This window comes from Nerophis ophidion, linkage group LG10 (genome assembly GCF_033978795.1).
Source record: "Nerophis ophidion isolate RoL-2023_Sa linkage group LG10, RoL_Noph_v1.0, whole genome shotgun sequence".
Classification (NCBI taxonomy): domain Eukaryota; kingdom Metazoa; phylum Chordata; class Actinopteri; order Syngnathiformes; family Syngnathidae; genus Nerophis; species Nerophis ophidion.
In genome coordinates, this window is record NC_084620.1 from 6,579,361 (window position 1) to 6,602,457 (window position 23,097).

At 41.1% G+C, this 23,097-nt stretch overlaps 1 protein-coding gene across 1 annotated transcript in view; it reads right to left on the bottom strand.

Moving 5' to 3' along the window:
* Positions 1-7,943: 7,943 nt before the first annotated feature.
* snd1 (staphylococcal nuclease and tudor domain containing 1) overlaps positions 7,944-23,097 on the bottom strand; it is a 315,742-nt gene continuing 300,588 nt past the window's right edge. Inside the window, exons 23-24 of the mRNA XM_061912195.1 lie at positions 13,894-13,938; positions 7,944-8,666 (exon numbers count right to left, since the gene is read on the bottom strand). Coding sequence (XP_061768179.1) covers positions 8,601-8,666; positions 13,894-13,938 — 111 coding nt within the window. The 3' untranslated portion in view covers positions 7,944-8,600. The remainder of the gene's footprint in view (positions 8,667-13,893; positions 13,939-23,097) is intronic.

The following is a 23,097-nucleotide window of genomic DNA, read 5'->3' on the forward strand; positions in this document are numbered from 1 at the left end:
TGGCGGAAGCGGGAATCGAACCTGCAACCCTCAAGTTGCTGGCACGGCCACTCTACCAACCGAGCTATGCCGCCCCATAGCAGGATTTAGTAGAGAACATCCACGATAAAGTCCGCAAATTTTGCTCGCTAATGAAAAAGCCTCGCCTGTACCGAAAGTAGCAGACGATGACGTCACAAGGGTGAGGGCTCCTCACGTCCTCACATTGTTTATAATGGGAGCCTCCAGCAAAACGACAATTTCCCCATTAATTTCAGCGAGGATGAAAGATACGTGGATGATGATATTGACAGCGAAGGACTAGAGAAAAAAAAATTAAGTGAAAATAAAATAAAACGCAATTGCATTGGGACGGATTCAGATGTTTTTAGACACATTTACTAGGATCATTCTAGGAAATCTCTTATTTTTCTATTGTGTTGCTAGTGTTTTGGTGAGATTAAATAGTACCTGATAGTCGGAGGGGTGTGTCCACGGGTGTCTTGAGGCCAGTGACTGAGGCAAGTCGACGGCAGCTGCATGGACGGCGCATGCTCAGCTGATCTCCGGTAAGAGGCGACTTTTTACCACAATTTTCTCACCGAAACCTGCCGGTTGACAAGTGGTCGGGAACCATGTTCGCTTGACCGCTCTGATCCATAGTAAAGCTTCATCTCCGGGAATTTTAAACAAGGAATCACCGTGTGTTTGAGTGGCTAAAGGCTAAAGCTTCCCAACTCCATGTTACGTTCCACCTTGTTTGTGTTTCTTCTTCTTTCGTTTGAACAGGTCACACTCAACCACGACCTCTGGTGCCAATCAACCGGTTTCTGTTCCCAGCTGTTCCAGATCTCACCTGTTGATCAACCAGCCAATCCCGGTCCACCATTCATCCTCCTGTGCTGCTTTGAATCTTTAAGTCACCTGCTCACCACTGGCCAGGGGAATTCTTTTTCTGACATGCTGTCTGGAGTTCTGAGAGACCCTACTTTGTCTTTGGCGACACTTTTTTCCTCTTCAGTTTTTTTTGGGACCTTTCAACCTTTGTGAGTATCTGCAGCCTAGTCTTGGGAAAGGTTAGACAGAGGCCTCTAAACACTACACACGTGGGATAAATGTTTGTGTATAGAGACACCTGGCTTAGTGGTGGCTGTCACCCTTGTATGTTTTGGACCCCCCCTCTTTGGTTAGAGTAGTTAGGTAGGCTTTTGGTTTATGCTAATTAAATAGTGTTAGTTAGTCAGGTTACCTTTCTTTTCTAGAGGTGTATTTTGGTATGTTTTGTTCATTTCTTTGACAGCACCAGTAGTCCCAAGCTAGGCTGGCGTTGTGTCCTTGTTGTACCCGCCCCACCACCTGCTCACTTTTCAATACACTAGTTTTTGTTTTCAATTCTTGGCTCCAGTGTCTTTAATTTACAACTCAGATTTATACACTTTTATGTTGCGTTCCCCTATGATCCCTAGACTTTGAGCCATCTGGAACGTAACACTCCATCTTTCTACTTTGACTTCTCCATTATTATTAATTGAAGAAATTGCAAAAGATTCAGCAACACAGATGTCCAGAATATTGTTTAAGTACGCGATGAAAAGAGATGACTTTTAGCCGCAAATATCCATCCATCATCTTCCGCTTATCCGAGGTCGGGTCGCGGGGGCAACAGCCTAAGCAGGGAAACCCAGACTTCCCTCTCCCCAGCCACTTCGTCTAGCTCTTCCCGGGGGATCCCGAGGCGTTCCCAGGCCAGCCGGGAGACATAGTCTTCCCAACGTGTCCTGGGTCTTCCCCGTGGCCTCCTACCGGTTGGACGTGCCCTAAACACCTCCTTAGGGAGGTGTTCGGGTGGCATCCTGACCAGATGCCCGAACCACCTCATCTGGCTCCTCTCGATGTGGAGGAGCAGCGGCTTTACTTTGAGTTCCTCCCGGATGGCAGAGCTTCTCACCCTAAGGGAGAGACCCAAACTCATTTCGGCCGCTTGTACCCGTGATTTTATCCTTTCGGTCATGACCCAAAGCTCATGACCATAGGTGAGGATGGGAACGTAGATCGACTGGTAAATTGAGAGCTTTGCCTTCCGGCTCAGCTCCTTCTTCACCACAACGGATCGGTACAACGTCCGCATTACTGAAGACGCCGCACCGATCCGCCTGTCGATCTCACCATCCACTCTTCCCTCACTCGTGAACAAGACTCCTAGGTACTTGAACTCCTCCACTTGGGGCAGGGTCTCCTCCCCAACCCGGAGATGGCACTCCACCCTTTTCCGGGCGAGAACCATGGACTCGGACTTGGAGGTGCTGAATGTAACTTAGATATTGGGTGTCACTATGTAAAAGCGCTTTGAGTCACTCGAGAAAAGCGCTATATAAATATAATTCACTTCACTTTACATTGGAGTTTTATACAATAAATCACATAGATGTTACCTGCAGCTTACCTGATTGGTTGTTGCTTTTTATTTCATGTTGGTAAAAAAGGGAGCGCTTGCAAGGAAACATGAGTGGTAAGCATGGCGCCATCTTTGCGTGTTGTCTTGGCGAGGCCCTGTAAAGAAAGCTGAATGATGCTAACATGTTAACGAAAAAGTAGCTTGTTTCGTTAAACTTACCTTGTGCAGTGGGAGTTGTCCTAAACGACACCGTAACAATGTCACGTGTGTCGTCTACAGCCGCAGGGGAAGTCCTACAAAGATAAAGAAGTTCTGGCCGACGTTTAATCGCGAATTATGTCTTTGAGGCGTCTTCTTTCTTTGCTCCGATGACCTACTCAGTGGCCATGTGGTTAGAGTGTAAGTTGGGAGTTCAAACCCCGGCCGAGTCATACCAAAGACTATAACAAAATGGGACCCATTGTCTCCCTGCTTGGCACTCAGCATCAAGGGTTGGAATTGGGGGTTAAATCACCAAAAATGATACCCGGGTGCGGCACCGCTGATGCTCACTGCTCCCCTCACCTCCCATGGAGTGATCAAGGGGATGGGTCAAATCAATCAATGTTTATTTATATAGCCCCAAATCACAAATGTCTCAAAGGACTGCACAAATCATTACGACTACAACATCCTCGGAAGAACCCACAAAAGGGCAAGGAAAACTCACACCCAGTGGGCAGGGAGAATTCACATCCAGTGGGACGCCAGTGACAATGCTGACTATGAGAAACCTTGGAGAGGACCTCAGATGTGGGCAACCCCCCCTCTAGGGGACCGAAAGCAATGGATGTCGAGCGGGTCTAACATGATACTGTGAAAGTTCAATCCATTGTGGCTCCAACACAGCCGCGAGAGTCCCGTCCACAGGAAACCATCTCAAGCGGATCAGCAGCGTAGAGACGTCCCCAACCGATACAGGCGAGCGGTCCATCCTGGGTCCCGAGGAGCGGTCCATCCTGGGTCTCGACTCTGGACAGCCAGTACTTCATCCATGGTCATCGGACCGGAACCCCTCCACAAGGGAGGGGGGGACATAGGAGAAAGAAAAGAAGCGGCAGATCAACTGGTCTAAAAAGGAGGTCTATTTAAAGGCTAGAGTATACAGATGAGTTTTAAGATGAGACTTAAATGCTTCTACTGAGGTAGCATCTCGAACTGTTACCGGGAGGGCATTCCAGAGTACTGGAGCCCGAACGGAAAACGCTCTATAGCCCGCAGAGGACAAATTTCACCACACCTAGTGTGTGTGTGACAATCATTGGTACTTTAACTTGAATGGTGAGTAGTCTCACACTGACCTCTGGTCACAAACAACACAGCTGTTTTATTTTCATTTGAATATTACATTTTCAGCTAAGGTGGACTTAGCTGCTCTAGAAATCACGTGACATGCGGTTAGAAAAAGTACTTTGATAGCTTATGATGTTCGCCACAGCAGCGGAAATGTTGATGAACTAAAGTAAAACATTTATTTTCCCCCTCTCCAAAATGTTTCTGTCGGAAGGAAATATGGGGCTGTATGGCTCGGGTAATAGAGCCGTCGTGCCAGCAACTAGAGGGTTCCAGGTTCGAGCCCCGCCTCCGCCATCCTCCTCACTGCCGTTGTGTCCTCGGGCAAGGTACTTTACCCACCTGCTCCCAGTCCCACCCACACTAGTGTAAATGTAACTTAGATAATGGGTTTTACTATGTAAAGCTCTGAGTCACTAGAGAAAAGCGCTACATAAATATAATTCACTTCACTACATCGCTACCGTATGACGATAGACGTCTTATTTAATTGCAGTATATAATGCAAATGCTGTGGAAATAAACAATAAAAGTCAAAGTAGAAAAACACATTTAAAACATATGTTAACTTCATTGAAAAAGGGTAAAGGTACATTTAAAAAATAGTATTCAGAGAAAGAAATGATAAATATTTGAAAATATACAAATTTAGTTATATTTCAAAAATATATGGACTTAGTGAACAAATGTGTTTCTAAATGTACTAATATTTAGTAGACAAAGTTTAAGAAAAATAGAGTAAACACACAAAAGAAAACAGTGTAAACAGATTTAAAAATGTGAAAAAATGTAAGACATTAGAAAAGACGATGTACTACTTTTTATAGTCTTATGGTTGAAACATTAAAAAGAGTGCCACCCACACTAGTTTAAATCCAACTTAGATAATGGGTTTTACTATGTAAAGCTCTGAGTCACTAGAGAAAAGCGCTATATAAATATAATTCACTTCACTACATCGCTACCGTATGATGATAGACGTCTTATTTAATTGCAGTATATAATGCAAATGCTGTGCAAATAAACAATAAAAGTCAAAGTAGAAAAACACATTTAAAACGTGTGTTAACTTCATTGAAAAAGGGTAAAGGTACATTTAAAAAAATAGTATTCAGAGAAAGAAATAATAAATATTTAAAAATATATTAATTTAGTTATGTTTTAAAAATATATGGATTTAGTGAACAAATGTGTTTCTAAATGTACTAATATTTAGTAGACAAAGTTAAAGAAAAATAGAGTAAACACACAAAAGAAAACAGTGTAAACAGATTTAAAAATGTGAAAAAATGTAAGACATTAGAAAAGACGATGTACTACTTTTTATAGTCTTATGGTTGAAACATTAAAAAGAGTGCCACCCACACTACTTTAAATCCAACTTAGATAATGGGTTTTACTATGTAAAGCTCTGAGTCACTAGAGAAAAGCGCTATATAAATATAATTCACTTCACTACATCGCTACTGTATGACGATAGACGTCTTATTTAATTGCAGTATATAATGCAAATGCTGTGGAAATAAACAATAAAAGTCCAAGTAGAAAAACACATTTAAAACATGTGTTAACTTCATTGAAAAAGGGTGGAGGTACATTAAAAGAAAATATTCAGAGAAAGAAATGGTAAATATTTAAAAATATATTAATTTAGTTATGTTTTAAAAATATATGGATTTAGTGAACAAATGTGTTTCTAAATGTACTAATATTTAGTAGACAAAGTTTAAGGAAAATAGAGTAAACACACAAAAGAAAGCAAACAGTGTAAACAGATTTAAAAATAGCATGTCTGTAAATCGATAAAAGTGAACAAATGTAAGAGACTAGAAAAGACGATGTACTACATTTTATAGTCTTATGGTTGAAACATAAAAAAAAAAAACTAAAGCCAACAGAGTTTAAAGGGGAACTGCACTATTTTTGGAATTGTGTCAATCATTCACAATCGCTATATGGGACGGACATGTTTCCTTTTTGAATGTGTTTTAACTGGTAAATAAAAAACTTGCAAGAGTCAGCTAACAATGGAGGTAGCTCGATTCACTCTATTTTGCCTATAAAACATTCTAAGAAAACCCAAATCAACGCTTTATACACATACATATGTCATGTAGTAACAGTTAGGTTCATAATACCATCTCTTATTTACGTATTTTGCTCATTATAAGCATACAGCGGTTTAATTTAGTTTAAAAGGTAATTCCACGGACACATTACAACATTTGCTATTTCCTTCAACAACACTACTGATCATGGCAGACTTCATAAGAGCCATCAAAGATTACTTTGGGGGAAAAAAATTATGACCCAGAAACTTCTATTTTCGAGCCTGAATATAAGGAGGATGAGCGGTAAGTTTTAGAAGCTGTGTGATAAGCGGATGCAGCAAGTAGCAGTGTCGCTAAGTGTGAAACATCCATCATCCATCCATTTCCTACCGCTTATTCCCTTTCGGGGTCGCGGGGGGCGCTGGCGCCTATCTCAGCAACAATCGGGCGGAAGGCAGGGTACACCCTGGACAAGTCGCCACCTCATCGCAAGGCCAACACAGATAGACAGACAACATTCACACTCACATTCACACACTAGGGCCAATTTAGTGTTGCCAATCAACCTTTATACACAGTAGAAACATTTAAGTCTCACCTTAAAACTCATCTGTATACTCTAGCCTTTAAATAGACCTTTTTAGACCAGTTGATCTGCCGCTTCTTTTCTTTCTCCTATGTCCCCCCCCTCCCTTGTGGAGGGGGTCCGGTCCGATGACCATGGATGAAGTACTGGCTGTCCAGAGTCGAGACCCAGGATGGACCGCTCGCCTGTATCGGTTGGGGACATCTCTACGCTGCTGATCCGCTTGAGATGGTTTCCTGTGGACGGGACTCTCGCTGCTGTCTTGGATCCGCTTGAACTGAACTCTCGCGGCTGTCTTGGAGCCACTTTCACAGTATCATGTTAGACCCGCTCGACATCCATTGCTTTCGGTCCCCTAGAGGGGGGGGGGGGGGTTGCCCACATCTGAGGTCCTCTCCAAGGTTTCTCATAGTCAGCATTGTCACTGGCGTCCCACTGAATGTGAATTCTCCCTGCCCACTGGGTGTGAGTTTTCCTTGCCCTTTTGTGGGTTCTTCCGAGGATGTTGTAGTCGTAATGATTTGTGCAGTCCTTTGAGACATTTGTGATTTGGGGCTATATAAATAAACATTGATTGATTGAAATAGACCTAATGAACAATCATCGATTTTAACGACGACGTGACTTTCGTCACTCGATTGACATTCACTGCAACCGAGCATCTTGGGAGATGACGCTCGCTGCTGTGAGCTCGGTGTTAAGAAAAAAAAAAACGACTGGGAAGAAAGCGAGAAACACTTTTTATTTCAGCACACTCTCTCGCCGTACCTGCTGTCAAAACTGGAAAGACCGACTGCACAGTTCCTGTCTTCACAATAAAAGTGCTGCTCAATCCTGTCCGCGCTAACAAAATAAGAGTCTCAAGGGTCCAAGAAAACTAGCGAGCTACGAAGTGAGCCTCCAATGTATTTCTTGTAAAGCGTATGTAGGCTGGACAGATAAGAAGCTAAAAAACCTACCACTTTCATGTGATATTGAAAAGAAAGGTGGACTTTTTTCCCTCCACATGTTGGCAGCTTTCAGATGTTTTCTCAGGGGCTTTGTGGGCAAAATAGATGACTCCTATTTGCTGCATTGTTAGCCAACTCATACTTGCTGTATATTATGAATTAGGATGCATAAAAAAGGAAAGACATATATTCTTGTCTTGCTTAGGGATTGTAAATAAGGAACATTCCAAAAAAGTGCAGTTACCCTTTAACAACATGAGAATATAATACAGATAAAATATTAAAAATTTAAACAAATATGTAAAAATATTTATGATATTTAATTAAATATCCATCCATCCATCCATCCATTTTCTACCGCTTATTCCCTTGTGGGATTAAATATTACTACTAAAATAAAGTAAAGAAAGACTGACATTAAAGATTTCAAAGGCTACCTGAACTACGTTCTACACTCATTTCATGTGAAATGGTGCATTTGATTTTATTGATAAAGCAGCTTGTATTAAATGTTTATGAGCGCCGCTGAACGGCCATGTTTGGGTTTTTTTGGGAGCTGTAAAGATCATTGAGTGGATTTACATGCAAAAAGAGAAGGAATAAAACACTTAACAACTTTGGTCTGTTCTTAAAATAAAGGAGGAAAAAAAAACAGTGCACTTTTAGTTTTTATTGACATTTTTGATTGAATTTAGAGATTCCTTTTTGAGGAGACAGAAAAGGTCGGTGTAGAGAATGTAAACTTTACAGATAAAGAGAGATGATAAAAAAAACGCCACATCGCGGCTTTCTTTTGCCGTTCTCTTAGCGCTCATAAAAGTGTGCGACTTGACGACAAAACACGACAAAAAATCCCACACATTTACACCAAAGACCAAAAGAAACTAGTTTTTTTTTGTCTTTATCTCTGCTATAAATCCATTTACACTCCTCACGTTCACATGGAAATTTATTTTTTTCTGCAAGCCTGTCGGGTTTCTTTCCTGAAGAAGAAGCAGCAGTGAGAGAAAACGACGGGTTAAAGCGTCACAAAGATGTTTGATGACGGCTGTCCGGCTGCACGGGAAGATGGCGACAAGTAGACATGACGGGCAGGCGAGCTAGCATGCTTTTTTTTGTTGCCTTTTAACGATGTTTGCGACATCAATTTAAAAAGGAAAGAGTGAGTCGCTCCCCCCCTCCGTCACACGGCGGTCTTTGGAATGGTGTTGACTGTGGATGGTCTTTTTTTTTTGTGTGTGTGTGTGTGAGTGTGTGTGTGTGTGTGTGTGTATGTGTGTGTGTGGTGTTAAACTCAATCCATCTTGTTAACGTTTGTAGCCAAATTCATCTGCGTCGTCGGCACGGAAGTCTCCATAGCGCCAAATGTTGAGCTGGTGAAATAAAAAAAAGATTCATAAAAGAAGATTTAGTTACCATGATGGAATATTCTAGCACAGTGGTTCTAAAACTGTACTACCTCAGAAAACACTTGGCTCTCCAAGTACCACCATGATGACCGACATTAAAATACAGTACCATAGTAGGCCTTAAAAATAATTAAGAACAAGGCAGAATTTTTATTCAACAAGTATATTTACTTTTTTGGCAACCGTAAAATTTACACACAGATTGAACAGTAACACTGTGTTTAAATATTTAATTAAGTTATTCTTTGGCGTACCGCTAGATGGAGCCCGCGTACTACAGTTTGAGAATCCCTGTTTTCGCACATTTTAGTTACTGCAAAAAGATTATTTTCAAGCAGTCGCTTGGTTGATTTTGTGCCTCACGATCCAAAAAGTGCCGACTATAGATGTTTCTGGAATAAAAATTGTTGTAGGTTTTTACAGTTAACTGGAATAAAACACCAAAGACTACCGATTTGGGTGTAATCTTGCACAAGATGAGACAAAAAGTACTTTCAAGCAGAATTAACAATGTTAGAGTTGGAACGTCCATCCATCCATCCATTTTCTACCGCTTATTCCCTTTCGGGGTCGCGGGGGGCGCTGGCGCCTATCTCAGCTACAATCGGGCGGAAGGCAGGGTACACCCTGGACAAGTCGCCACCTCATCGCAGGGCCAACACAGATAGACAGACAACATTCACACACTAGGGCCAATTTAGTGTTGCCAATCAACCTATCCCCAGGTGCATGTCTTTGGAAGTGGGAGGAAGCCGGAGTACCCGGAGGGAACCCACGCATTCACGGGGAGAACATGCAAACTCCACACAGAAAGATCCCGAGCCTGGATTTGAACCCAGGACTGCAGGAACTTCGTATTGTGAGGCAGACGCACTAACCCCTCTGCCACCGTGGAACGCTTTATGAAAAAAACAACTGTTGTTGGGATTATGTTTTTTAGGTCACTTTTATGGCGGAGAAGGTCCTCTGTTTAACAGAGTGAGTCAATAAAACGGGAGTCTGCTATTAAACGTGGAAATGGCCGTCATGTGAGTGAAATGTCACTGTGAGAATGAAGGTTGGTCTGGGGAAATAAAGGTGTACCTCACAAACATTCCAAAACCATGTTTTATACACACCTGCATACAAACTCCTCTCTTAAACCAAATACCAGAACATTTCTCTCATGATTTCCAGAGTATGAATTTAAAAAAAAACGAATTTTAAGATTATATTTTGTACTTTTACTCTGTGTTTTTAAAATTATTTTAAAAACTATTTACTGTTTTAATTGGTTTTACCCTTTAAAATAGTTTTTAATCATAGTTATTTTATATTGTTTTTATATGTTTTTTTTTTTAATTCAGTCATAGGTGGAGCTTAGGATAGTATTTGAATATTGGTTTTAATATTGATGTGCAGCACTTTGGAAACATTTTGTTGTTTGAATGTGCTATATAAATAAACTGGATAGGATTGGATTTTTCTGAATTTTTATCAATTTTTTTTGTGTTTTATTATTTTTAATATGAGCTCCTGTATTAGTTTGCATCTTTCTTGCACTGTTGTCCAGCGGTAGCTAATGTAAATGCCTTTACAAATAAAACAGGATTTGATTTCATACCTGTTGTCTAAAAGCCGATTGAAAGCACATCTCTGTTACTAACTTAATGATAACGTGACAGGTTGTAATCCTACCCCTTTTTAATTTCATATAGACTATCACATTTTATGCACATTCTTTTCTCCATTTGTACAGAATTTAACATGAAATAATGCATTTCTCAATAAGTTCAATATTTATCAGCGTTCTTCTGCTTTGTACTTTGACTTTGACCAACCTCTTAAAACTGCAACAAGTTAGTGCACTTTTTGATTTCTTTAGCTTCATCTATTCCATAATTAAATCCCCCATTCTGATATACTGAAGGTCTTAAGTGTCACAAAGGTTTTACATTACATCTTTCCTCCCAGGTTATGTCACATCTTTTGCAGAGAAGAATTGTTGTACATTCTTGTGTAGAAGGTTATAGTTTGCTTTTTACATAATTTTAGCTGTTTGCAAATTCACCAAGACTTTGAATTACAATATTTTTGATTCAATAAATAAAGTGTTTGTACGTTGTCTATGTCCATGATTATGTATTATTATAACTGACCTCTTTTGTAACACCGTTAATTAATTAAGTGTACCTTTGTAGTTGTTTCCCCATATTTCTACACAGTAACTCAAATATGGTAACACTAGTGAGCAGTAGAGAATGTGAAGTGATTATTGGTCCAGAACATGTTTTGCTTGATTTATTATTGACATATTTATTGTTAACGTATAAAGCATATTTATTAAATGAGATTTACAGTTCATTATATCATTTATTATTACACCCAAACTGATTTATTATTATTTCTATTGGCTTCTGTGTGTTCTCTCCTGTACAAAACACACTCGTCTGCAAGTGATAATAACTGCAAGATTTGTAACTTTACAAATGTCGTTTATGTAACGATTGAACCATTTTGGTCCCAGTATTGATCCCTTGGGTTTGCCACAAGATATATTTAGCTTTGTAGATGTGTGTTCACCTTGCTTCACTTATTGCTTCCTTTTAGTTAAGTAGCTATATACCCACTAACTGTGTCAAATGCTTTTGTTAGATCCATAAACACTGTAGCAGCACATTTTTTAAATCTAGTGCATTGGTAATCTCTTTCGTTATTTTGATTAATGCCATCGATGTTCAAATAGTTGCTCTGTATCTCTATTAGTTCTCTACAAGTATTCCACTTTTATTTATGAATTTGTCCAATTTGTTGTTAAATAACATTGGAAAATTGTGGATATAAGTAAATGGGTCTATTACATGGAAACTGGTGTTTATCTCCAGTCTAATATAGGATTGTTGATGACACATTGTATAATTTGACAGCTAACAAGTAAACAAAGGCATCCTCAGCAAAATTTAACATCCTCGCTAGCGAGCGATCGGCTAATTTCCCTCCACGGTGCAGCTTCTAAATGTCTAATCTTCGTCTCCATGGTGGCAAATTAACTGCATTTCTTATTAGTACCATAATCGCTTGAGGACGAAGATCAGCTAAAAATGCTACAGTAAACACTAAGGGGTTACAAAAAAAAGCATGGCTAACCGCGAGGCTATAGTTCTACAATGAAAACGGGTTGGTGCATCGATACAAACATCGACAGTAATGATACCTAATATAGTACCAGTATTTGGCCGATATCACATTGCTTAGATTGATATTTTTAATTTTCAAATGTGTTGCTGTTTTTGTTATTGTTTACAAACTCCGTAAATACCAGCCAACATTAGTTCAATGGTAGCTTTTGTTTACTTATTTTGCACAATTGACTTTTATAAATTTGCATGTAATAAACAAGAAAAGGAAATAATTTATTAGTCTGATTTTAATTGTTATCAAAAATATTGTCATTCAATGATATTGAAAATGTAAAGTATCAGCATCAGCTTTGATATGACCAATACTGCCCTGCAACTTTGGATCCATACCCAAACGTCGCCAAAAACTAATGTAAGGCCTGTATTCAAAGTGCCTATTACATTTTAACCGAAGTGTAAACATAATCATGTTACCACAGAAATTAACCAGTTATTAACAGTAAATCATCAAGTAGATTACAAATTGCTTTGAGAAAATAATACCATTAGAAATGATGCAATGTTATTGCATATGTCAGCAGCTAAATTAGGAGCCTTTGTAACCTGTTTTGAAATGGTTCTTTAATCATTTATATGTAACATTATATATCGTGATACATCATTATTGCTGGAGGCTGCAATGTATATCTTGATATACATTTCAGGCCATATCGAACATCCCTAGTATTGTATCAATAAAGAGTTTTGTGTTTACTTCAAGTTTCAGAACTTTCGTAGCCTTCTTTAACTTTCATTCTAAAATATAGTCATGTAAGTTCCACAATTGATAAATACTAACGCAAGATTATTACAATATATGATATTCTGAGTGTTAAAATTAACAAAAATGTACACAAGAATGAGAACCATCCATCCATCCATCCATCCATTTCCTACCGCTTATTCCTTTTCGGGGTCGCGGGGGGCGCTGGCGCCTATCTCAGCTACAATCGGGCGGAAGGCAGGGTACACCCTGGACAAGTCGCCACCTCATCACAGGGCCAACACAGATAGACAGACAACATTCACACTCACATTCACACACTAGGGACCATTTAGTGTTGCCAATCAACCTATCCCCAGGTCCATGTTTTTTGGAAGTGGGAGGAAGCCGGAGTACCCGGAGGGAACCCACGCATTCACGGGGAGAACATGCAAACTCCATACAGAAAGATCCCGAGCCTGGATTTGAACCCAGGACTGCTGGAACTTCGTATTGTGAGGCAGACGCACTAACCCCTCTGCCACCGTGAAGCAGAATGAGAACCAAGACACCAAATAAGGAGTAATAAGTAATAAGATCAGAATGGTGTATTTTGTGAGCGTTCCAGCCCTAATGGAGGTACTTCTGTTCTGAGAGTACATACGTTAGTGTTTATTTCGTTTTGGGTCTGCCAGCTAAGCTGCTAATGTTGTGATTCATTGCTAATTAGCGCCTGTACTAATTAGCGCCAGTTATTAGAGTAGGAACCAATGAGGCGTTTGCAGCCAACGCCCCCCCCCCCAGTCTGACGGTTCTTCCTGTTACGCTAAGCGACACCCTGAAAGAAAATAAACAAGAAGAAAAAAAAAAGAGCGCCTGAACGCCAGGAGGAGACGGCGCCTATTGGATATCTTTGGTAAACTTGTTATGTAAGGAGGCCATGTTTTCTACTCTCACATTTGGTGCACCGATGAGCATTTTAGGATGGACAGAATGACTTAGTGTAGCGTGTAAAGTGTGTCACAGAGTACTTTCAGCTTGTAGACACACTGGGACACGTTCAAACTACTACAAGTCTTCTTCCTCCGCCCCGTCCCCTAAGGACCCCATGCAGGCTTCTTATGTTGTGCCTGCTATTCATGTTTCTATCTCCTTGGCACACATTTTCAAACTATGGTCCTGGCTACAATCCATACGAGGCTGTGTAGTATCGCTCGACAGAAGGGGGAACGGTGGAAAAAAAGACAGTGTCCCTCAGGTATTATGTGTAGAGAAGTAATTAGCATTGTAATGGATTCATGTTCACAGTAGAATTAGAATGTGGACTCACTCTGGCACTCTTGGCGGATTCTTGACTGTACAGGTATTCCGTCACCTGCGGGGACAAAGAAAAACAACAAACATCACATAAATGTTGTTCCACCCAGAGCGAGCTTGGTCCACTGCCAACAGATAAGCGCCTTTCGCAAAATGTCCCCACAAAGTTGGTAGCTTTCATGGTGATTTCTAGAAGAAGTCAACCAAGTAATCTGAACATCTAATCAAGTGGACTAGAAAGGTAATTGTGTTGCATTCAAATGTTCTACAAAGCTCAGACAGCTAAACTTAGCATTAGTGCTGCGACATTACAATGTACATCGTATAGCAGGGGTCTCAAACATGCGGCCCGCGCTTTGATATGACAATTTAATGTTGGTGCGGCCCGCAAGTTTGAATATGATCGGCGCTAGATAGGTCATGCTAAGCAACGTCCTCAATTTTCACGGGAGAACCCTGAATTTCAGGGCACCGATTCTTTCGAAAACCCTGTCAATCTTTACTAGATCAACAATATTCAAGCAGTGCCATAATCAATCAATCAATCAATCAATGTTTACTTATATAGCCCTAAATCACTAGTGTCTCAAAGGGCTGCACAAACCACCACGACATCCTCGGTAGGCCCACATAAGGGCAAGGAAAACTCACACCCAGTGGGACATCGGTGACAATAATGACCCAGTGGGACGTCGGTGACAATGATGACTATGAGAACCTTAGAGAGGAGGAAAGCAATGGATGTCGAGCGGGTCTAACATGATACTGTGAAAGTTCAATCCACAATGGATCCAACACAGTCGCGAGAGTCCAGTCCAAAGCGGATCCAACACAGCAGCGAGAGTCCCGTTCACAGCGGAGCCAGCAGGAAACCATCCCAAGCGGAGGCGGACCAGCAGCGCAGAGATGTCCCCAGCCGATACACAGGCGAGCAGTACATGGCCACCGGATCGGACCGGACCCCCTCCACAAGGGAGAGTGGGACATATAATATAATATATATATATATATATATATATATATATATATATATATGATATAATATAATATAATATAATATAATATAATGGCACTGCCATTAGCGCCTCCTACATCCTGAACTGACAGCGTGCAAGCCCAGTTGTGTGTGGCATCTGGCCATGTGAGACGCACGTTCATTGATTACTAGCTCGATTACATTACGATAGCACATACAAATATGCAAGAAAACCCATTGCATTGTGTTTACTGAGTACAATTTCTGTCTTATCTCGAGCAAAACTAATCTAAAGAGACACATTTTTGGTGTTTTTACAGTTCTACTACAGTTGATCATGACCGCAACTAAACAACGGTAGTCTGCAAAACATGTCGCCAACAAGTGGTTGCTCGATACTCGAACACATCTATACATGTCTATCACTTGAGAACACAACATGAACAATACAGATACAGCGTTAAATTGAGACCATGTTACTTCAAAACCACAGAGTCAATCAATCAATCAATGTTTACTTATATAGCCCTAAATCACTAGTGTCTCAAAGGGCTGCACAAACCACCACGACATCCTCGGTAGGCCCACATAAGGGCAAGGAAAACTCACACCCAGTGGGACGTCGGTGACAATGATGACTATGAGAACCTTGGAGAGGAGGAAAGCAATGGATGTCGAGCGGGTCTAACATGATACTGTGAAAGTTCAATCCACAATGGATCCAACACAGTCGCGAGAGTCCAGTCCAAAGCGGATCCAACACAGCAGCGAGAGTCCCGTTCACAGTGGAGCCAGCAGGAAACCATCCCAAGCGGAGGCGGACCAGCAGCGCAGAGATGTCCCCAGCCGATACACAGGCGAGCAGTACATGGCCACCGGATCGGACCGGACCCCCTCCACAAGGAAGAGTGGGACGTAGAAGAAAAGAAAAGAGAGTGGCAAAAATAAAAACACAGCAAAGTAGCCTAACAGACTTGTTGTCTAAAGACAAGTAAATGACAAGCAGTCACACAGACATTACAGGTTCATCTCTCAATTAATTTGTGTGTGGTTCTCAACCTTTTTTCAGTGATGTAGACCCTGTGAACATTTTTTAATTCAAGTACCCCATAATTAGAGCAAAGCATTTTTGGTTGAAAAAAAGAGATTAAGTAAAATACAGCACTATGTCATCAGTTTCTGATTTATTAAATTGTACAACAGTGCAAAATATTGCTCATTTGTAGTGGTCTTTCTTGAACTATTTGCAAAAAAAGATATAAGAATAACTAAAAACTTGTTGAAAAAGAAACGATTAAATGATAAATAAAGATTTCTACACATAGAAGTAATCATCAACTTAAAGTGCCCTCTTTGGGGATTGTAATAGACATCCATCTGGATTCATCAACTTAATTATAAACATTTCTTCACGAAAAAAGAAATCTTTAACATCTATATTCATGGAACATGTCCACAAAAAATCTAGCTGTCAACACTGAATATTGCACCGTTGCATTTCTTTTCACAGTTTATGAACTTATTCATATTTTGTTGAAGTATTATTCAATAAATATATTTATAAAAGGATTTTTGAATTGTTGCCATTTTTAGAATATTTAAAAAAAAATCTCACGTACTCCTTGGCATACCTTCAAGTACCCCCAGGGGTACGCGTAGTCCCATTTGAGAACCACTGATTTAAAACACACTGTCAAAAAGGGCTGGTACTAACAATAATTTTAGTTTTTCATATATAAAATGTGTTTCATAAATACAAAGAGAAAAAGAAAGATTAATTGGCATTTCATGTGTGTACAAACCCCGTTTCCATATGAGTTGGGAAGTTGTGTTGGATGTAAATATAAATGGAATACAATGATTTGCAAATCCTTTTCAACCCATATTCAGTTGAATGCACTACAAAGACAAGATATTTGATGTTCAAACTCATAAACTTTATTTTTTTTGCAAATAATAATCAACTTTGAATTTTATGGCTGCAACACGTGCCAAAGTAGTTGGGAAAGGGCATGTTCACCACTTTGTTACATCACCTTTTCTTTTAACAACACTCAATAAATGTTTGGGAACTGAGGAAACTAATTGTTGAAGCTTTGAAAATGGAATTCTTTCCAATTCTTATGTAAAACTTTAGTCGTTCAACAGCCCGCCAGCTGTCGTATTTTACGCTTCATAATGCGCCACACATTTTCCATGGGAGACAGGTCTGGACTGCAGGCGGGCCAGGAGAGTACCCGCACTCTTTTACTACGAAACCACGCTGTTGTAACACGTGGCTTGGCATTGTCTTGCTGAAATAAGCAGGGGTGTCCATGATAACGTTGCTTGGATGACAGCATATGTTGCTCCAAAACCTGTATGGACCATTCAGCATTAATGGTGCCTTCACAGATGTGTAAGTTACCCATGCCTTGGGCAATAATACACCCCCATACCGTCACAGATGCTGGCTTTTGAACTTCGCACCTATAACAATCTGGATGGTTATTTTCCTCTTTGTTCCGGAGGACACCACGTCCACAGTTTCCAAATATAATTTGAAATGTGGACTCGCCAGACCACAGAACACTTTACCACTTTGCATCAGTCCAACTTAGATGAGCTCGGGCCCAACAAAGCCAGCGGCGTTCCTTTGTGTTACTGAAAAATGGGTTTTGCTTTGCACAGTAGAGTTTTAATTTGTTAATGACAGTGGTTTTATGAAGTGTTCCTGAGCCCATGTGGTGATATCCTTTACACACTGATGTCGGTTTTTGATGCAGTACCGCCTGAGGGATCAACTATCTGTATATCATCGCTTACGTGCAGTGATTTTTCCAGATTCTCTGAACCTTTTGATGATTTTACGGACCGTAGATGGTAAAATCCCTAAATTCCTTGTAATAGCTTGTTGAAAAATGTTGTTTTAAAACTGTTTGCCAATTTGTTTACTAAGCGGTGACCCTCACCCCATCCTTGTTTGTGAATTACTTAGCATTTCATGGAAGCTGCTTTTGTACCCAATCATGGCACCCACCTGTTCCCAATTAGCCTGCACACCTGTGGGATGTTCCAAATAAGTGTTTAATGAGCATTCCTCAACTTTATCAGTATTTATTGCCACCTTTCCCAACTTCTGTCACGAGTTGCTGGCATCAAATTCTAAAGTTAATGATTATTTGCAAAAAAATCAGTTTGAACATCAAATATGTTGTCTTTGTAGCATGTTCAACTGAATACGGGTTGAAAATGATTTGCTAATCATTGTATTCCGTTTATATTTACATCTAACACAATTTCCCAACTCATATGGAAACGGGGTTTGTATATATTATTTTAAGAAAAAATACTATATTGTGATAATCCATCATCTTCCGCTTATCCGAGGTCGGGTCGCGGGGGCAGCAGCCTAAGCAGGGAAGCCCAGACTTCCCTATCTCCAGCCACTTCGTCTAGCTCTTCCCGGGGGATCCCGAGGCGTTCCCAGGCCAGCCGGGAGACATAGTCTTCCCAACGTGTCCTGGGTCTTCCCCGTGGCCTCCTACCGGTTGGACGTGCCCTAAACACATCCCTAGGGAGGCGTTCGGGTGGCATCCTGACCAGATGCCCGAACCACCTCATCTGGCTCCTCTCGATGTGGAGGAGCAGCGGCTTTACTTTGAGTTCCTCCCGGATGGCAGAGCTTCTCACCCTATCTCTAAGGGAGAGCCCCGCCACACGGCGGAGGAAACTCATTTCGGCCGCTTGTACCCGTGATCTTATCCTTTCGGTCATGACCCAAAGCTCATGACCGTAGGTGAGGATGGGAACGTAGATCGACCGGTAAATTGAGAGCTTTGCCTTCCGGCTCAGCTCCTTCTTCACCACAACAGATCGATACAACGTCCGCATTACTGAAGACGCCGCACCGATCCGCCTGTCGATCTCACGAACCACTCTTCCCTCACTCGTGAACAAGACTCCTAGGTACTTGAACTCCTCCACTTGGGGCAGGGTCTCCTCCCCAACCCGGAGATGGCACTCCACCCTTTTCCGGGCGAGAACCATGGACTCGGACTTGGAGGTGCTGATTCTCATTCCGGTCGCTTCACACTCGGCTGCGAACCGATCCAGTGAGAGCTGAAGATGAGAGAGTGATAAAATTAAAATTAAAATTTAAATAAAATATTGTGATAAAAAAAACAAAAAACCTATAAAGCATGTAGCCTATTCAGCCCTAATAGCCGAAATACTTTATAATATAATGTCTTCATAACTCTTGAATGCTGCTTCTGATAATAGTTTGTACTGGAATTGTCTGGCTTGGAAGAGAAACCGCAGAGTGGCCATAAAAGGAAACAAAGAAGGCCTAACGCGGCGTGGAACATATTGACTGCTTCTGCTAGAACCGTGGATGACTAATAGACGAGGGGGTTAGCGAGTAAGCCTCTGAATGTCCTTCACAGCCTTTTCTCTAGTTTGCTGTTGTTCGGCATGTAAAACGTTAATAACGCGGTGGAAGAATTCACGAGAGACTGATTGTGTCTTAGCAGAGGAGCTGGCATTCACACGTGCTGGAACAAGAGCGCCAGATGTTAAGATGAGTACTTGCGAGTACGCTGAGAAGGAGAAAGTTGCAGCGGCTGCACGAGTCATCCATCAACGACAACTCTAAGAGATTTGTGCTTTTTTTTCCTTCTGGAGGGGAGACGTGGCATCATGGTGCCAGCGGGCAGATGTCGCCATAAAGAAAAGAGCAAGGCAGCACAATGAGCGCTGATGATCCTTGCCACCATCTTGGAGCCTCTTTCTTAGCGGACGTGGGGAAGGCGTCCCATCCTGGCACTCGAGGCAGTCATGGGGTTCTTGACTCCTTGCAGGGATTTTCTAAAGGGCTCAGCAAGGAGCCAATGATGACTCATTGGCGACAAACCACAACGATCAATGGATAATCAGAGTTTATGGGGACAATAATGCAGATTGTGACAGCTGCTTCTTCCTTTGCTTTACTGGTTGCTATGATGTCGCTAAGACAAGCTGTGAACTAAATTGTGCTGCTCGCTGCTAATTATTGGTATTAGTTTATTTTGAACAGCATATAGTTCAAATGAAGTGCATTGCTTACTATACTACTGTTTCTCAATACATGTAGGAATACAACTTCATATCATAGTTATTGTGACCAAACTGTACAATAATCTTTCATTTTGACATCAAATTACAGTAAATTGAAAGACGGCACCGCTGTATTATCTACAGGAAAATTCTGGCGACCGATATTTTTTTTAACCTTAAAATCTATGGTTGTTTTCACAGTGCATTACTGTAAACCGAAAAACGGCATCACTGTTATTTTTTTAGATAAGTTTCAGACAACTAATCTACCATTTACACTATCATAAACTCTACGGCCGTTTTTACAGTGCATCATTGTAAATCAAAAAACATTTTTTACATAAAAATTCTTAGTTTATCACATTTACAATTATAATCGCAGTATTGTTGAATGTCCTAAAAAAGTACATACACACAATCATTCAATGTTTTTTTTTCAAATAAATACAGAGATATACAATCAAAATTTAAAAAATGGCAGAAGAAACATTAAATATTGTTGTGGCTTCTTGACAGCCATGGGTTTTGACTGTTGAAATGTGTTGATCTTTTTCAGGGATATAGATGTAAGAAATTATGGGTATGATACTTGAAATGGAAAAAAATACATTGTGGACACTTACTCCACATGTCTAACTTGTGTGCTAATGTGTGCTAATACGTTGGGTAGCTGTTAGCTCCTAGTAGCCTATAATTCTGCAATGTCTACCTTTGGTAAATGACTTGACTAAAACCGAAGAAACGCCTAACCTTGTGTGCTTATTAGAGAAAGTTTAGACGTTAACTGGCTGTCCAGCTTTCACAAGTAAACACTCTAAGGACTGCTTGTATCAGTCATTAAATAACACATTTTGCACACGAGACAAAATTCAATATGAGTCTGTTTGCAAATATTAAACCGACATCAACTCCTACTTTTCAAAAACCGTGCTTGGTCTGGCAAAACAAGCAAGGGAGTGTTTTCCTGTTTAGCAATAATTTTTAGAATTAACTGGAGGGTTGTGTTGCTAAGATTTTTGTAATAAATGAGATGGCACTGGATGGGGCTAGCACTTCTAAAAGAAAAAAAGGACAAAAATGATGAGAGAATACTAGAACATTTGGATTTGTTGTTGAGATGATCTATGTTTTTTGATGAATGTATTGTTGTTATGATGTTACATAAATAACTATGTTATTATTTAAGAGCAGTGCTGTTTGGTTAGAAAAAGTCTAAAGAGTGTTTTCACTGCGGGTGACAGCATGCCCGTCTGGATGACCTACGGTGCTCCCATATGTCCCACAGAGGTGTTTAGTGCAGAGGCGGAGTTCGGATTAGTACAGCTTCCAGAGACTCGTTTGTGGAGGAGAAGCTGAGCAACAGGTGGCGGCGACGTGTTTTCGTTGGCTGTGATTGTGTGGCCGTCGGAGCACGATGGGGACAGTGTGTTGTGCCCAGGTGGCGTTCTGGTGAGGACGGTGCCAACGTGACAAATCAGAGTGGCGGCTGGTGCGTAGGCCCTCCGTTCCTCATTTTTTTAATCTGAAATTCACAGCGTGATGTGAAAGCAGATTTTGAAAGCGACTAATCCAAGTAGTGGTGAGAGCGGTGAGCCAGCGGAGCGTCTAGGGAACAATGAGGCCAGCTTGCACGTGGAGCGCCTCTCATTAGCAGCCATGACGATCAGAACCAGGCAGCCAATCGCTAAACAACCAAATACAAAAAAACTCCCTTTTTTTCTGATGGCCGTCCTCATTACATCTCGTTTCTCCTTGTATGCTGCCATCTTGGTCTCCTTTAGAATCTCACAACCTGACAAGTTGCCGTCTGAAGACGTCACTGCAACACGATGGCGGCACTAATGCCTGTGAATTAAATCGTGTAGTCGGCGGTCCTGCGAGTAGCCTGTCATTCAAAATGGCAGCGTCTTAATACTGCAAGGCTAGCGGGGAGGATTTTGGGCTAGAAACCTCCTCGGGGGAAGTGGTTTGATGTCAGATGAGGGCCGAGTATGACCGCACTGATGTGTTGCAAACACCATTATGATAGACAAACAAGTCAGGCTGCCATTTTTCATCAGAAACAATAAGTGTTTTCTGTCAAAAGGTCTTTTTTCTTTGCCAAAGAAAAATAACTTGTGTTTATTTGGGGCCGTCAGAGGTACACTTGGCCTCGGTGGTCCTTCCAGCGTGGCTGTTAGGGGGGATCAGGCGCTCTGGTGGGAATGTGCGATGACAAGCCCACCAGCATGTGCTCACTGTGTTCAACACAAGCACTTACATGCAAGCTGAACAAATGAGGGAACATTCTGGACTGACCCCCCCCTCCCCACGAGCACGGACAGAAGAAAATATAAAAGTTTACAACCCAAACATGGACATTGAACATGTCTTTGCAAGGTCGCACGATTAATCAATGCACTTCCAGGAATTATTTATGTTGCCTTTTATGTGTTGTGAAGTGAAGTGAATTATATTTATATAGCGCTTTTCTCTAGTGACTCAAAGTGCTTTAACATAGTGAAACCCAATATCTAAGTTACATTTAAACCAGTGTGGGTGGCACAGGGAGCAGGTGGGTAAAGTGTCTTGCCCAAGGACACAACGGCAGTGACTAGGATGGCGGAAGCTGGAATTGAACCTGCAACCCTCAAGTTGCTGGCACGGCCACTCTACCAACCGAGCTATACCGCCCCAAAATGTGTTCAAAATGCTTTGTAAAACATGCTAGCTTATTTATAAGAGTGACATGCCAACGGATTTTCTATCATCATTAGACAAACAGTTAACATGTTTTGCTTGATGGCGGCAACGTTTTTTCCAACCAATCGTGCTCAAATTTTACAAACGTTCTTGTCAGTCCGATGACGGTGTCTCAATTTTTTTTTAAGTGGCTAAACACCCTAAAGTTAAAGTTGGGGTAGTTAGCTTCGAAATTACACCTGAGCCGACTTACTAACAGGACCGTGAAAGAAGGATATGAGGATATTTTTACCTAATTCAGTGTGCCGTGAGATAGGGTCTGGTGTGCTGTGGGAAACTACGCAACTTCACCTAAGTGGTCCCCAAAAATATTTTTTGCAAATCAATAATTAAAATTTGCAAATCATGTGCCGTTGCTTAGTGTCTGTGCTGTGTAGAACTCAGCAGGGTAACCACCTAATATCCACGTCAGTAGGTGGCAGC